A 17,670-nucleotide genomic window follows, 5' to 3' on the forward strand; every position below is an offset into this window, starting at 1 on the left:
GATTCAGAGCAGCGCGGCGTATGTCACATTTATCGCCAACGAAGAGCCCATGCATGTATCGTCGTTGGAAGCGAGCTACGTATTTAAATATTAAAGTAATTCACCCTGTATATCTTCGTACATAACGAAGCAAAATAGGGAAGGTGCACAAGGAATGAGTTTCCGTAAGCCGTGTGCGCGCGATTATCGAAAAGGATCGGTGGCGTAATGATTTGATGTTTGTCTCGGATAGATACACGGCTAACCGACTAATGTTTCTGTACGGTAAAGTGGATGGAATTACTCGTAATTTGGTAATGAGCGCTGCGAAACGGCAGTAAGAATCAGCATAACCCACATCACGTAGCCGCGGTCATATGCGTAATGCAATGCGCGTAATGCACGCATTATAACAATAGAATCTACCGATGCTTAGCTTGTTTGCCGATGAGCGTATACGTGGCGTCGGCGCGTGTAATACGGATATATTAGCCGGTACCTTGGTAAGCTAAATCCTTGTAACAACGACTTCCATCTTGCAACAAAAATAATATACGTTACAGTATTTGCATAATGGAAATGATCGAATTTACGTAGAGCGAATTGCAAGTGTATGAAATAAAGCGTTGAAAGATGAAAATACAAGGTCTTTCGAGTAACTGGGCCGAGCTACTAGCCGAGCTAGTATATCTGGAAAACGGTTACAGGTGACAAGAAGAAAAAATATCACGGGACGAAATTAAATAGCGGGGCTAGTTAAGAGTTGCAGTTGAATTAAGAGAATTAAAATCCAGAGTCCAGATTAAATGTCCGTGCGACTCAGAGTGAAAGAGTAAACGTATCAACGAAATGTTTTATTTTACGAAACGAGCGTAACGCGTTACGTGTCAAATCCTTACACGTCGTAATTTTGCAATTTTATGGATGACTAGACCAGTCGCATGATACGTCAAACGAAGACATCAGAAAATCACTGAATTACTATACCGAGTGAGGTGCAAGAACACAGTGCAAAATATAAATATCGAATCGATCAGCATATTAATAAAACGACAATTGACTGATACACACCCATTAACAAAAGACCTTCGTTATATATATTTATATTATTCTAATTATATATACATATGTCATATATTCTATGAGTATACATCGCATTATGAAATGACACGATATGAAAGGATGAGTACGAGTGAGCAAAAATATGTAAAACGCATAAGTAGTTTCTAACGTCAAAGGAACAAAGTGTAACTATGAATGGAGTTAATGAAAGAAAAAATGATAATTTTGCTATCTTTGTACGGTGTACGTTCGCAATAAATATCGTACAATTACCCTGCATAGATTCTAATCTAGAAGATTCTAGAAGATCTAATCAGAACAGTTATTCTATCCATAAATAAGTAAACGACGTTTTTTCTGGTTCAAATCGACCTTGGAAAATCTCGGCTCGCCATTTACAGCGACTAATGGTAAACGGTAACCCAGTGGACAACGAAACGAGCTTGCAAGCCGGTAGTATCAGCGATCCTGATGAAACCGCGGAGTCGAAATCGGTCCGACGTCCATTATGCCTGGCCAACGGGCTAAAAGAGCCGCGGGTGGACATCATTTTCGGCTAAGTACACACCCGATAAGGTTGAACGATCTGCTCATTGCCATTGTCGTTGTCACGTGGAATCGCGCCGCTGTAAACTGTTTACGATCCTGCTGTTCTGTGGCACGAGCGCGCGCTCACACACGCAGCTCGCACGTGCACGAGGCTTACGACCGATCGACGAACACGTTCACCTGACAGGGACATGGGTCCATCCATCCGGCCATCCGTAGAAAATTTGCGGAGGCGTGATACTCGCTTGATCGTGAGCAATTCCTTTACACGTGGATGGCTCGCGACTCATCTTCGATCAGTCTCGTCGATTCTAACTAAATAGACAAATAACCAATCTACTTTGCTTCTCTTCTCTTTTCCTTCGATACGGTTGCTCGCTTTCTACCTAACCGCCGTTGTTATCGTCGCTGCGGATGTAATTAACTGCCTCAACGTGGACGAGTAATAGACGGAGAGAATCGAAGGCTAATGGCGAGGCTGGCGTAATTTAGAGCGCGATTACCCTGTACGAGGCATCGAGGAAGAAGTTTAAAGGATTACGATACTCCGTTTATTTCGTAGCCGTATTACCCAGCCGAGACATTTCACACTGAATTTTAATATACTTATTTAGTTGCTGTCGATAACCCTGTGAAGGATATATATAGGATTATCTAGTCGATGCTTGGCCCGAGGAAAACTTTCAAAGAAGGAACGAGTCGAGACTGTTTATAGAAAATTCGAGTCTGGTCAATGTTCGAACTTATTTCCGATGTACTATCAATGTATCGTCAACCACTCTGAATCGAAATCTGTTGAAAAGATCGTTTTGAGCATTTATCAAGCAGGTATCGGTTTCATATACGTTTGAAATAAAAACTGTTATTAAAAACTGTTCAGTTTCGATGCAGATACCATTTTTTTATTTAACGTACATGCTATTTGTTGAAGTGGTTACCACTTCTAAGAAAACTCTACGTCTGGTCTTTTTAGTTTTCTCAAGCACCGAAGCCATCGATAGCGCGACGAAGACAAAAGACAAAAGACTGCGACGAAGACAGACCATAAACAGTAGACAGGCGACGTTGGCTTCGGGGTTTTCAATTATTGGGTAACGCAGCTAGCGTGCGGATCTGGACCAGCTCAAATTGTATTCTTACTTATAATTACACTTCTATTTAAATATATTTTCTGCCTTACAATCTATCCACGAGTTTTCTCTGTTTACACATCGAATAACCTCAACGCTATTACGATAAACTATTTTTCAGATACGTCCTCTTTACTCGATGTTACTGGCAACGTTACTGGCAATATGCGCACGTAATTTCCATACGTGGCTCTAATTCGATGCCCGCCAATCGTCCGACGTATAATCGCGATTTTCTTACAATAACGCGTCAAACAGATTGAATCGCTTGGAGTAAAAGGTCCGTTCTCTCGAGACACCCTGTATGTCGGTCGTGGGATTCAAATCTGACCTGTCAGTATGCGAATCGCATAGCCGAGTGACGCGCATGAACGAAACGACGCGGGTGTATATTGACGTTACCACGCGGCTCTCTACGAAGGAAAAAGAGGCAAAAAGAGAAGAGAAGCGCTTCTGTACCGTGTAACCCGGTGGAACGTGGAATCGGTAGGGCATCGTCGAGGGTTTTGATTTTATTTGCGTGCACGTCGCCACCCAGACTCTTGTTCCCGTGCATCGCACGGACGAAATTCCGTGCCGGTGGCGAAAACCGCCTCTACCCAATGCTTCTCCTTTCTCGTCATTTCTGTCGTTTTATTTAGTTCTCTCGTCCTGTCCCGTTTGCCCGTCGCTTTTTCCGTTGCCCACGTCTCTGATTTTGGCCTCGTTAACCACCGCAGGTTGGCTACCGTACGTGGTGGATAATGAATTCCGGTCCGCGGTGATTTGGCTTAGAATTTCGCCTGGAATTCTTTCCATAGAACTTCGCTTCACCGGTTATATGAAAAATGCTTTGAAAACTTTATGGATGATTTTTTAATCATCCGTGGTGTGAATATATCATGATATCGGTGAATAGGGTAGAACATACATAGATCGTTTTTATTATTAAAGTGAAAGGCCAGAAGTTTTCAGATATTCCACGATAAATGTACAATTCTAGCGAAACTTATTTTACGTTTCCTCATTGTGGATCGCAGAACGCGTTAAGTAGATTTCACGAGAAAAGAATCACTCGCTGAAAGAACGTAAACAGAAGCTGACCTGGAAATTCATATAATTTACGTTACGAATGAATTATTGCAGCACAACAGTCGAGAATCACGCGTGATCGTCATACTTTTGTGACAAATCGCACGAGAAACGGCGACGAGCTCGCAACGAGCACGTCTCTATCTCAGTTCAAAAACTCAACGCTACCGACTAACTGATCTTCTGGGGAATTAACAGCGGCCTTGACGAGGAAGGAAGAACGTGGCTGTGCGAAAAGAACAGCTCGATGCTGACATAATCGTCTGAATCACCGATTAAGACCAATTAGACCGCTGGCTGTCGGTTGGCTCGTACGTGTTCCTCTCGACTATGCCTCGTTTCACCAACTTAGGCTGCTCGTCATTACGTTTATGTCACGTCGTCGCGTTATTTTGTCGCGTGTCTCCGCTTTCCTTCCTTTTTCTTGGCAGCAGGAAAAAGTTGAACGTATATGACTTGCCAGGCAGAAACAGGGGATCATTTATCACGGAGACACCTGGCAAGAAAAAGCTCCGATGTATTTAAATTACAAATATCGAACACTTGTAGGACAACGCGCGTCAAGAATACCGCTATTGATTTCTTTGTGAAACAGAGGAAAACTCGTATCGATTGCTATAGAAATTCTTCAGGAAATAATGCTTTACCGTTTCATAAAGCGTTTAATTAGATCGTCGGGAACAGGTATCAAACTCACCGATGTCGTCTTGAATTTTCCTCGTAGAAATAAATTGGACGAGACGAGGCAATTCCTCTGGTGAGAAGGAGAGGTGAAAAGGAAAGAAGCAACGTTGAGAAACGAACAACAGCAATTCTATCAAAAGATATTTACAATTATTAATCGAACATACGCGCTCAATTTCGATCGAGAGTCTTCGACGAATCGAGGGCGAGCAATTCGATAACCAATAACCGATTCTAACCGATTCTGAAAGAAGAGGAAACGAAAGAGTAGCACTCGTAGGGCGCAAGAAAAATTGTTTATCTGGTCGCGGTTACGCGGTGGACATTGATAAAAATGTTAGCTGCGCCAAACAGTACGGGGATACGCTGGAAAGAGGAAGAACGACGAAACTGGATCCATGAAACAAGGAAAAAAATTGTTGTTCTCAACAATACCGGAGGAAAGATAAAGCCTCTCCATACTGGACCATATCTGCCGGCTTTTTCTCCATTTTCAAGAGAAAATGAAAATGGTCGACTACCACGGCGTTGATCCGGTGCATGCATTCCCGTTCCTTCGAGAATTCATTGTTACCCAACGTCTATTATAATTAATCGGAAATTAGCCAGCCGGTTCCGAATATTCGAATCATTTTCAAAAGATTTTCGGCAGTCCGTAGCTCGTTGATCCGAGCGTAACGGCCTTCTCGGTATTCGTAGAATGTGCACAACCCACCCCTTAATCCGGTTAGATGTAATTAACCGATGCAAGTTGCGCAACGAGCACTCGGATGCGGCCGCGAGTTGGTCACCCCGCATAATCTTGCGAGAACGTAGAAACAAATTTAATTAATATCCCTGCATGCTCGTGCACACGGCTGCCGCCAATTACTTACGCCGTTTAATAAGACGAGATTAATCGTGTTAACACGGTCGATGTACATCGCGAAATAAATTTCGAACACGCGCGACAAAATTGTAACGAATCGTGCGACTGTGCATCTGTCTGCGCGTTAAGTTGAGTGACCAACGCGACAGGATTGTGTTTCGTGGCGAAATCTCGAAGAGAAATCGTACGTTCTACTTTTCTTCGTCGCGTTTCACTGATTCGATGCAGCCGTGTGACTTTTAACGTTAATGAAGAAGAGAAATCGTCGGAGAACTGAGCGCGATAGATTTCAAAAGTGCATTTTCGCTGATTCATCTTCATCGATGGTGGTTGTATACTATACAGGGTGGTTGGCGACTGGTGGTGCAAGCGGAAAGGGGGTGATTCTACGCGAAAGAAGAAGTCGAAAATATAGAATAAAAATTTTTTTTCAATTTTTCCATCGAGACAACGATCTACAGTGAGATCAGTTATAACGCAGCGTACGCGTACCGAGCGAAAATTCAAAGTCGATTTTCTCGAAAACAAAGCGTCAAACGACAAATTTTTATTCTACATTTTCGACTTCTTTTTTCGCGTAGAATCACCCCCTTTCCGCTTGGTATATTGGGTTGGCAACTAAATGATCGCGGATTTTGTCATTAAGTGGTACTGACAAAACCTTCAATCGCTTAGTCGCCAACCCAATAGATGATGAAATTTGCGTTGTGCGACGCGTGGACGTTTCTAGGATCTGCATATTGCTGTGACAAGATCCACGTAACGATACGACGAATTACGAGAATGATCCTCGAAATGTACAGAGAGCGATGATAACGAATGACGGAATTAAGATACTCGGCACTGCACGCGCGATTAACAGACCGCGAATTTTTATTCACATTTATATTCTTACGAAGACAATTACTCGAGGCTGGTGGTTGAGACATAAAAAATTCTCGAGCACCGCTGCGCAGTCGAACGTGTTCCGTTTATTCGAATCGTACAAGATCGGCGAAATGACCTGTTCTCTGCGAATTCTCAAGCTTCTTCTATAGAAATATAAGCAGAAAAGATCGGGTTGACCGCGAGGAAACGCGGTTAGCAACAGAAGAGAGATTTCTGGGGTGAAAATGCAGCGCGTTCTCGAGCAAGCGATATTTGCTCGAGGGTTGAAACGGAGGCACAGCGCGCAGAAAAACATCGGCAGAAGTGGCATCAACAGGTTCCAATGGGAGGGGAAGTTTCCAGAAGCGCACGGCAATTGTGGTGGAGGTTCGCGTGAAATGTTCTGCAACTCTCTGGAGGCGTTTGCATTGGTTGTTTCTCGCGTTGATGCCAGGTCCAAGCCTTAGACTGCTTTTAATTAATCCACCGATGACATTTCACTGGGGAAAATCGCAATTACCAAGAACCAACTCGGAGAACCGTGTCTCCGCAAACTCCTAACCGAACGATTTATCATTTGTAACGACGAATATCGTTCTACCGCGTATCTCGCCGTTTTAATTTTACCTATGTTCTTTAATAAAATAATTTATACGTATGTTGCACGCGAATTAAACAAGGAATTTCGGAAATTCCAATTGTAGAATCGTGTGACACCGTCCGTATATGAAAACGAATAACAACAAAATGAAATTATCACAGGAATGTGATATTGTTGAGAACATTGATAGAGAAACGTCGCGATATCGAAACCGATTTCGATCTCCATTTGCCATTGATGGAGAGAGAAACGATCGTTTTAATACAGCGAATACATGTAATTTTAATCAAAGGAAATTTGAAAGCTCGATCGATAGAGAAAGTAACTATTAAGTGGAATTATTACTGGCGAAAAAGGCTCGTTAGAAAGCGGTTACTACGGAGACGATGATCGTAAAATCGATGATACAAATTCGCAACAATGAGAATCTTGGCCGTGGCGAACGATAAAACGTGGCGTTTATTATTCATTACGCTTTTATTGTTCGATCATCGCCGATGATTCCGCAGACGGGGAATTAAAACTTCGCCCACTGCCAGGAATAGGTAATTCCGGTCGTTTTAACGACACCGTTAATCCTGGCGACACGAGAGGTGGAGAGCAGATGTAAAGAAAACCAAGGCGAAGCGTAAATCTTCGCGAAGATGGAACCGCAATAAACTACTCCGTTCAAGGGAACATTAAGGGTGAACTTTGGTCGTGCATAAACCTTCATATTTCCTCTTTTATTTGGCGCACGTTTCGCAAATATGCATACCGTTTACGGAAACGAAGAGATCGATTATAGAATTAAAAATATCGTTCTTCCTATGGAAATACGCTCGGATGGAATTAAATAATATCGTTAAATAGTAATGTGAAATAATACCACGATGGAGAAATGATCTGCGACGTGGCATTGCAAAATATCGAATGGATGCGAAACGGTGTGTCTGATTAAAATTCAATATGAATAAATATGATCGTATCGCGTGAATATCGAACATAAACGATTAAAGATTCTAGGAAAATAATCCATTCGCGATTCATGAAATTATCTTAATGCGCGTACCTACATCCCATTTCATTCTCCGTGCAAACAAATCTGAGAATTGCAGGGCTGCGTTTATCACGGTGCAATCGTAATAAACAGCTGCCATCCCGGCGAAATTAAAACCGAGCCATACTCATAAACCAGGCTCTTTCATAAGCGCTTACATGCGGCACACGTGAACAAGCAACCTTTTTTCATGTGTTTTCACGTGTTCACATTTACTCTCTGTGTCTCTTTCTCCTCCTTTCTTTTTTTTTTTTTTTTTTTTATTCGCTACGCTGCTATTCAAAGATACATACGAGCTTTAATAACAGCTGCCAAAACATTCAAAAAGCACGCGATTATAGGAATCGTTCGTTAAAGAACGAACATCTTTTTTGTACATTTAGAAAAAGAAAAAGAAAAAAGCACGACAGAGAACTAACGAATATTCTGGTTGCAGGAAACGCGCGATAAAATGTGACGCGCAAATGAAAACAAATTCTTCTACGTTTCCGTTTCGCTCGGGGATCGCCTTGTCAAAACTAATTTCACATAACCGAACCGTATCGTGCGAAAACGGACAAGAATGGAACGAAACGGTACCCCCGACGTTCACCATTGTTCTCGGTGCACTTCCGCAACGTCTGTTGACCATCAACAACACTGGGGACCGGCGATAGCTTTTAATAACTTGGCGCTGAACGGGATCGAAACCGAAATACCATCGTCCGATCCATCGTCGTTATTTCTTTCTAAGGATTATTCGCGATGCTGCGACTTAAATCGTCGAGTTTCCATCGAATGGAATTATTTCATCCATTCATACGGCGATAATACAGCTTAATAACGCAGAGTGTAACATTTCTCTGCAAATTCCATCGATACCTGAGAAAGCGACGAACGAGTCGTAATACTTGAATTGTTTCGCGTTCTTCCAGATTCGAAGAATTCGTTACAAATTGATAATTACCACGATATTTCGCGTAACGCGTCACGAATTTCATTTCGGTGAGAGAAACGATAAAAAAAATCCTCCGCATCCCTGGCATAGATAAGCTTACGCGAACGAGAGCGTGTTCTAATTGCGAAATTAACGTAATTAGAGCGGCGATGGTAAAACGGAACGACGATTCATCATTTCCTCGTCGTTTAGCAAATTTATCGATGCGAACTTGCCACCGTTCATCTATCAGCCTCCGGCTGTTATCGCTGTGTCCGTCTTAATAACGTCATTCGACGTACACATACGATAGATGAACAATTGAAGAGGAATTACGAATGATTAAATTATTATCGGGAAAGATTGCCGTGGATGTTACTTTGGCTTAGATCATTTTATAAAAATCAAGTATCGAGTAAACGTGACGATACTATTTCGTACTTTGAGAAATCTTCGAATCTTCGTCTAATCTAACGAATCGTTCGTCGCAGATGATCGCATGATATTCGTACAAAACCTATTCGTCGCGGATCGATCCCATTTCTAGGAGCTTGCAATAACCCTTCGATCTCCTTTGACACGCTCTCCTCTTCGGGATTGAAAAAAGTTAACGCGAAAAGCGTCTAACGATAACCGAATCCTTTTCAATATTTTCCTACCCAAGTGCTCGTCTAAGGTTGCCAATGCAATTCCTGACGATGCGACATAAGGATCCATTAGATACTGCGAATCCTCGAGGATTGTAGCTGAAACCCGATGGTAGAGGCGTATTCGACTTACGTTTCGTTTACTTGTAAAATATCCGTGTTACATCTTAGTTATCCATCGATATATATAACTGCGATTTTTAAATCATCAGTAATCGCAATAATTTCATAATAGTTACACAGGTCATCGATTGTAGTAGTTCCTGGAATTCGATCACAGTTGCAGCATCTCTGTGCCGAGCGGAAAGGGGGTGATTCTACGCGAAAAAAGAAGTCGAAAATATAGAATAAAGATTTTTCGTTTGAGGCTTTGTTTTCGAGAAAATCGACTTTGAACTTTGGCTCGGCACGCGTGCGGTACGTTATAACGGATCTCACTGTAGATCGTTGTCTCGATGGAAAAATTAAAAAAAAAAATTTTTATTCTATATTTTCGACTTCTTTTTTCGCTTAGAATCACCCCCTTTCCGCTTGTACCACCAATTACCAACCACCCTGTATACAACTGCGATTTTTAAATCATCAGTAATCGCAATAATTTCATAATAGTTACACAGGTCATCGATTGTAGTAGTTTCTGGAATTCGATCACAGTTGCAGCATCTCTGTGCCGAGATGACACGAGCATTTTGAGATTCCGTGCCCAATGCTGGAAACCCAATAGGGCTTAGATGTGATAGGTGGCTCAGGATCGAACGTAGAACCGTCTCTCCTTCTTCGGCTGTATCATGAAAAAGGATTGAAGAACTTGGCTCGTAAATGTGTTTCGTTCCAACCCACTCTTCATTCTTCTCTCGCGATACTTCTTCCATTCTGAAATCTCACGGAACGATCTCGAAGAGAATTTCAAGCAATGTTCGTTGACAGGAATTTTGCGTTTTAGGTTATGTTTGACTACATTTTCTCATACTCATAAGGAAAAAGTGAAGTTCGCGGGGATACCTTCTATCTAATCCCGTTCTTCATTCTCGTACTGTAGCGACTACCTAGCCGCGGTAGCGGCGCTCGAGAACTGCGAGCGTAATTTCTACGGAACCGTTTCACGTCAGATACATGGGTGCAAGTGCAATCCGCAATCGCGGAGGAATCCCTGGGAAGGAATTAAAGCTGACGCGAAGAGCTCTCAAAATATCTACGCGCACAACGACAACATTGTGTTCATGTGGCCACAAATAAGCGCATACGCGAATATTCTCCTACGTAATCTGCATGAAATTACGTAGTTAGAACACTGGCATTAAACGTACGCTTATAGCTGCGAGGAAACTTAGGCTAAGATTCGAAACGAAAGATCTGAACGTTGGATATCTCCGGCAGTGCTAATAGATCTTTCATTTTTCGAAGATTCAACGAAAACAGGAGTTTCGCATTAGAAACTACGAGGAACATCGACTTCCGGTCGAGAAGGATTCCATCTCGTTGCTAACTGGTCTTGCGTTGCCCTACTAGAGCTGAGTCAACATCCCCTAGATCTATTATTTCCCTTGCAAATAATTATAAGGATTCTCTGGACGAATAAATCTAGCTAAAGCTCAATGCATCGTCAGTTCGGCCAGAATTTCAAATGAAACGCGAACCTATCAAAGGGTTCGAGAGAAAAGAGAATCATCGCCGTAATTAACATTTCATCTCGTTCGAAATGTTATCGCGATTCTCTTTGCTTCTTAGCGTATCTATATTTGCATAAATTATATTCTATTTATTCTTTCCTTATCCTGCATCTCCTGTTATTTTCTCCCTGTTATTATCTCCTGTTATTATTATATTATATGTTATATATATTACAAATGGACGTTATCGTGAATTTTGTTACATTGTAATTTATTAGGATATTAAAAATAATTGCAATACGACTAAATACGAATTAACGATCGCAAAATTTTTGATGTTGTATAAGATTGAACAAAATCTGAGTAGATCTAGGCGGCAGAAAGGATTTCTACCGAAAGCAACGCTACCGATCGAAGTGAAATATATAATTGATTAAATAATCTCTTGGATCGCGTTCGACGCATGAACTGACTTCTAGAAGCAAACCATCAGACAATATCGCCCAACAGGAATTTAATAAAGCCAAACTGTAGAACGTTGCGTAAGATGTGGCTAAAAGAAATGAACGCGGAACGTGCTTCGCATACATACAATCACTTTTCTTCTTTCCTCATTGGTCTTCCGATTCTTTTTCTGATACCTTTTTCTTGCTTTATCAATCGGTATACTAGCCGATGCTTCCCTTTTCCGTATTTTCTTCGCGAAAATGCTTTATACTATACATCTTTTACCGAATCGTCCTTTTTTAATCTGAAAGAGCCTCCTTTTTACTTCCTTATCGGATATACATAATAGACGGAACGATACAGATTGTACCCACATGACCTCGATTTCCATTTTATCTACTGGTACGAATTGAACATGAACATGATTTATGGATCTCGCTGATAGAGGCATTCCTAAAAAGGTATATATAGCTCTCAAGAGGATATAGAATAATTACATATTATAGGTACTAAAAGAAGTAAGAGTATGTTGTACGAAATTTATTATTCAAAAATACATTTGCATTTGATTCATAAAATGAGATATTATACACTGCTGAAAATAATTAGCGGATCGCTATTATTGACTTGATAGATTGACATGTTATTCGTATAATACTGCGACAAATATTAGCCCTAAGACAATCATTAAAAAAAAAGAGTATACATACCTAGTAAATAAGTAGTATAATCAAACACGGAAAACGATCATTTAATTGTTTTGAGCAGTGTATATGAGTAAAAGATCAACATCGTAAGTATGTAATATAACAAAATTTAGTTAGATCAATATTGTGTTTTTATTTGGTTAGAGCAATGCGCAAATGAAGCTACTGTGAAAACAAAATTTCTTCGACTTGTATATTAATTACTACTTTTAATGATCATTAAAATATCCTGTAATTAAATCTCAAAGAAGTTTACGTTTTATTTACATTTTACAAAACAAATCAAATATCACATACACGTATAAGGATTGAGTATTAACAAATGGTTCACATAGAAGTTTTTAATTTGTAAACCATACTAACATCGTTTTAAATTTCAACAATTTTTTCTGTAGTTCATTTTCGTTTTTTATTCTTTTCTCCCTATAAAATCTCAGAATTGTATTCTAACAAATTGGTCATTTTTGGCGACGCATATCTTGCTCATTAATTTCATATAACTAATATTCCTCTTGAATCTTTCTTCACAAAGAAAAATATGTTTAACACAAAGATTCCTAATTTGACATGAAGCGATAGATCTCTATACAAAAAATTTCGAAGTCAAAAAACATTGGTATCCTAAACTGTTTTACTTTTTATGTGTTATTCTATTATATTGTCTATCAATTTACTGTTTTAATTTATACGAATATGTAACTTTCTATTAGAACGTTACATTATCACAGAATATGTACTGTACAGTATTTATATGATATAGGTCTGTAATCATTATAATTGGTCGTCATTATTTCCTTTATATCATCTTCTCTCTAAATCACGAATAATTTTATTATTTTTGACTAGGTGTTAATAGTTATTCACCAATGTTTCTTGTCAGTGCCAGAATTTTCATATTCAAATACATTGAAATACGTTTCATATTCGAAACATGTAGGCTAGATCACGAAGCTTGGTAAATTTCATGATATTAAAAACATATTTCCGAGGACCAAGCTTCAGTCATAAATACTATGTATAAATTGTATAATAATTACTCTATTGAAAACGAATAACGATAAATTTTATAAAAAAGTATTTAAATAATGTTCCTTGTATAATATTTTCATTCAAAATTATAAGTATACGAAGATTTTCGCTTCTTTTTATATACATACTTAAATACAAATAAAGAAATACTTTAATGTATCAGTTTTCAATTTCTGGAATTAAAACAAATCTTTCAATGTGTATAATTATACATAATCTAATATAGTCACATACGTTTTTATCATTTATCCCTTTGCGTTACACGTGCAAATGTCCGTTGCATTCTCTGCACATTCTGATGGGCATTCTTCTTTCATTTTTATTTCTATATCACAAACTTTATTATTCGTTGGTGGACGTTCATATTTACATATTACAGCATACATGTCACCACCTAATCGAAGTGCTAACCATCGATTTTTAACAACTGCTAATTTCAGACATTCACAAGTCATTTTTGCATAAAGATTCGTATGAAGCGTTCTACCCATTCCCTCTAATACGATAAGATCGACGTTATGTTTTACCATCGCAAGACATAGATCTAAATTGAGTCGGCTATTAAATATCAAATAATTCGTTAAAACATGTAAAACTCCAAATAATTATCTTGCAACTATATATATCACAATGATTACCTTAAATCAAGACAGGGACTAGCTTGAGCTGTCTCCATGGCAAACAAACGATTTTCTTTCAGAGCTTGTCTAATAACTTTGCATATTTTTGCTGCATCTCGTAATGTTACAACCAATTCTGGATATGTGACATCATTTAATGCTGGCATAGAATTAGCACACAGTATAACCTAAAATAATTGTTATTTTAATTTAGGAAATATATTGTGGTCAAATTCGAAAAAATACAAGACAACCAACTTTTGTTCCTCGTTGTAATAAGTCACGAGCAAACGGTAAAATTCCCAATACTATATCAACTCCACTATTGTCAACGAAAATAGCAGCACATTTATGAGGTGGACCAGTTTTCAATCTCTCTATCCAATCATCCAAATCATCTTGTAGCCAAGGTCTACCTAAGTTTAAGAAAAATATCATATCATCTTTATTAATGATTTTCTCTTTTAATATATTAATCGTGATCATAAATGTCACAAGTCTGTGACAGTACCCGGTATTTTTGCTTGAGCTTCAGCAAAACCAAAATCTGTTGTCTCCATTAAAGTTGCAACAGCTTGTGCACCCCAGTCAAACATATTACCACTCAGAACTCCCAGAATCAAAGCTTTTATTTTTTCCGCTCCTTCCAATTCATCGAGAACTGCTATACGACTTTTTAAATATGTTAAGGCTTCTTCATTCTCCTTTTTCTTTTGCTATATGTAAAATAAAGATTATTATGTAAAATAAAGATTATATGTAAAATAAAGAAAATTAATTAAACATACATATATCAAAAAAATCATAACATTATCGATGTAAAAATAAACTTTTCTAGAAACTTACATGCAGATATGGATCAGGAAAATCGAATTCTTTCATGCAGTGTTCAATAGTATCCAATAATACTCTGACTGTAAGTGTTCCATAAGCACTATAATGTAAAATGATTTAACATTATATTACAAATTATAGAATTATAATATATTTATATGATGTATACTTTTATTACTGAGCTGAACTTACAATGGTTGAAGATGTAGATAACGCAATCTGTTAACATATTTTTCCTTCAGTTTTGTTGCTCTATCTTTTGCAGTTGGACTATGTGGCTGACTGTGAATAGCTTTGGCCACAAATTTATCCACTGATTCTTCAAGACACTGAAGCCAATAATCTCTAGAAATATTAAACATTGCTGTATATGGTTAAAAAATCTACCATTCATAACTCACCTTGCTTCTTTATCCTCAGCAAGATCAGTTGTATCAGGATTGTAAGATGCAGGATCTTTCAAAAGTGGACAAAATGTTACAGCAGTTTCTGCTTGATCAATTTCCAACTGATCTACTTTAATTCCAAGATTCGTAGATATTGAATCTTTAAATCCTGAAGACCCTGCATAATTTTCCAGCCAACTATATTCATCAGATTGTTCAGCACCATACAAAAAGGCCCCAATTGCACCAAGATAACCTTCATGACGAAGGAAAAGAGGTTTTACCTTACCCTACACATGATTTAATAAATGTTTATCATTATTTTAAGAAAAATTTTGTTTTGGACTATGATTACGTAACAATGAGAAGTTTGAAACTAACATTCGACCAATATTTGATAGAATATGAAATAGTATGCATTGATAGAGGGTGGTTACGAAGAAAGTAACCACCGAAGTAAACTTTATCCATTTTATGTACAGTTGCATATAAACTTGCTATTTGTCCAATGTCATTGCTTACAGTAAATAAAAGACTTCTAGCAAGATCTGCCTCAGAATACTTTGGTCTTCCTAAAATCCAAATAACAGAATTTATTTCTTAAGAGATCTTATATAGTTAAGAGTTTTCGAGAAAAGACGTAAGAATATAGGTACTGAAATGATTATAAACCAAAGGAAAACATGTGATAATAAATAAGTTAAGCATACGACATATAGTTTAAGAAAAATGAAGATATATTTACATGTGTAATCTATAGTTTTTACATATAAGAGGGGATATATGTTTTGAGATAGTGCAGACAGATGTGAGTCTCAGATTGTGTTGGATACTCTAGGTGCTATATAGGAATGAGTGAGAACTAGAAATACATAATCCAAGTTCTTTTTCTAAGCCATGAAGCCAAAACATAAATAAAGATATAAATACCTAAGCATCCTATCAATAATTGTTTACTTTCTTACCTTTATCATTATAAGTAACTTTGCCAAAAGAAGATGCAATAAGGTCTGCAGATAAACCTTGTGAGGAATAATCGCCTGCATAAATATCCTTCACTAACATATCAACATTACGGTGATCTCCCCTTTCTGCAAGTTGCAGCAATTCATCAAAGCCCTGTGTATTTTTAAACATTTGTAAAACTGTACTTATGTACTTCAGTAATATTATATAAATATAAAAACCAATAAATTATATACATAAGCTAATGTATATTGGACTGCATTTAATACTGATACCTTTCTTTTCGTAAGCAAACAACCTAATCCCCAAAATGTTCCACCTCCTGTAGCTGTACCACCAACTCTTTCAAATACTTTATCAGATTCAACCTAAAAGTATTATATAAATTTTAGAAGATAATACCCTATCCATTGAAGGTAACTAATCACTATATTTATAACTTACTTTAAGAATACTGACGCCGCTACCAATGTTTACTAACATATATGGGAATATATTAGGATCAGCTTTTTGAAATTTATATTCAGGATTCCCATGTCTTTCAAATTCAAATGCTTCACAAGATATATTTTTAAGTAAAAAATTACAGCCTTTTATTAAACATGCGAATTCATCTTCTTTATCAACTCTAAAATAATGTTTTAATTGTGCTCACTTTTTGTTCGAAGTATTTGATTTTAAATTATAAAGAATTCATTTAACAGATGAACGACAAAACAACATAACTAATATTATCTTATATAAAATGCTTACATTAAACCTAATTTTTCTTGTAACAAAGCATTGTATTTATATGCTCCTCCACCAGTCACTTTAATGTTTTTACCATAAAACCTCTCAACATTTACTAAATTCTCCTTCACAAAATCCAAACAATTTTCAATGTATCTTGTTTCAAACTTAACAAAGTGAAGTCTATTGCCTTCGTGAACTCTGTATGCACGTTCTCCACTATTTCCTAAGCCTGTATCCTCATACAATGCCTTACGATAACTAATCGTTGAATAATAAGCTATTTTTGTCAAAGATAAGCCTGCAATCAAATTAAAGCCACAGCAATCTTTTACTGTATTATTAAAAGATAATAGCTGATCGCGTTCATTTACAATAAATATACACAATTTTTTAATAACATTTAAAATATATTCCTAACTTCATTAAATTTGTGCATAAAAAAGGTAGTACAATAATGGTAGGACAATACATACCAATGTCGATCGCGAATTTTTGAGCATTTTTTAAATTTGCAAACACTTCAACAGCACTTGGCAATTTTATGAAATGAGTTCGTTCATCGTCGATTTCCAATGTTTCCATTTTATATTAATTTTAACAAACTACTGTGCTTTGAACCACGTAGATACTTTCACGACTGCCAGACGGTATAAGAACTACATCACCTTAAGTATTAATTTTATCATCGTTTAAACATTTGCCAATGAATATCACGTACACATACAGTAAAAGAAATTTTTCTGCTCTAGGACATACATGAACGCGCATGAATTAAATCCTTGTTTACCTGAAACTTATCACGTTGATTTAAAAATGGCTATTAACATTAAACAGATAGAGGCGCCGTTCGGTATACATGGCGCTAAAAATTTGATTTTAATCAAGTATTGCGTAGAATGCTTAATCACGTATAAATTAAGAAA

The 17,670-nt window shown here is 37.7% G+C and overlaps 1 protein-coding gene across 3 annotated transcripts; it reads right to left on the reverse strand.

Moving 5' to 3' along the window:
- Positions 1-11,995: 11,995 nt before the first annotated feature.
- LOC117243544 (4'-phosphopantetheine phosphatase) lies at positions 11,996-17,625 on the reverse strand. 3 transcript variants are annotated; one of them, XM_033511139.1, is made up of 14 exons: positions 17,535-17,625; positions 17,221-17,412; positions 16,766-17,045; positions 16,457-16,640; positions 16,288-16,380; positions 16,012-16,165; positions 15,428-15,618; positions 15,062-15,336; positions 14,853-15,005; positions 14,673-14,760; positions 14,338-14,542; positions 14,085-14,242; positions 13,845-14,014; positions 11,996-13,764 (listed from the first exon to the last, which is right to left on the reverse strand). In XM_033511139.1, the coding sequence occupies exons 2-14, from the start codon at positions 17,327-17,329 to the stop codon at positions 13,452-13,454; spliced, it is 2,373 nt and encodes a 790-aa protein (XP_033367030.1). In that variant the 5' UTR covers positions 17,330-17,412; positions 17,535-17,625; the 3' UTR covers positions 11,996-13,451. The 3 variants fall into 3 exon arrangements, with proteins under 3 accessions (XP_033367030.1, XP_033367029.1, XP_033367028.1); XM_033511138.1 differs by having other exon boundaries at positions 11,996-13,379; positions 13,441-13,764; positions 17,221-17,574; XM_033511137.1 differs by having other exon boundaries at positions 17,221-17,574.
- Positions 17,626-17,670: the final 45 nt, after the last annotated feature.

The sequence above is a fragment of the Bombus vosnesenskii genome, unplaced genomic scaffold, assembly GCF_011952255.1.
Source record: "Bombus vosnesenskii isolate JDL3184/JDL3185 unplaced genomic scaffold, Bvos_JDL3184-5_v1.1 scf7180000013266, whole genome shotgun sequence".
Classification (NCBI taxonomy): domain Eukaryota; kingdom Metazoa; phylum Arthropoda; class Insecta; order Hymenoptera; family Apidae; genus Bombus; species Bombus vosnesenskii.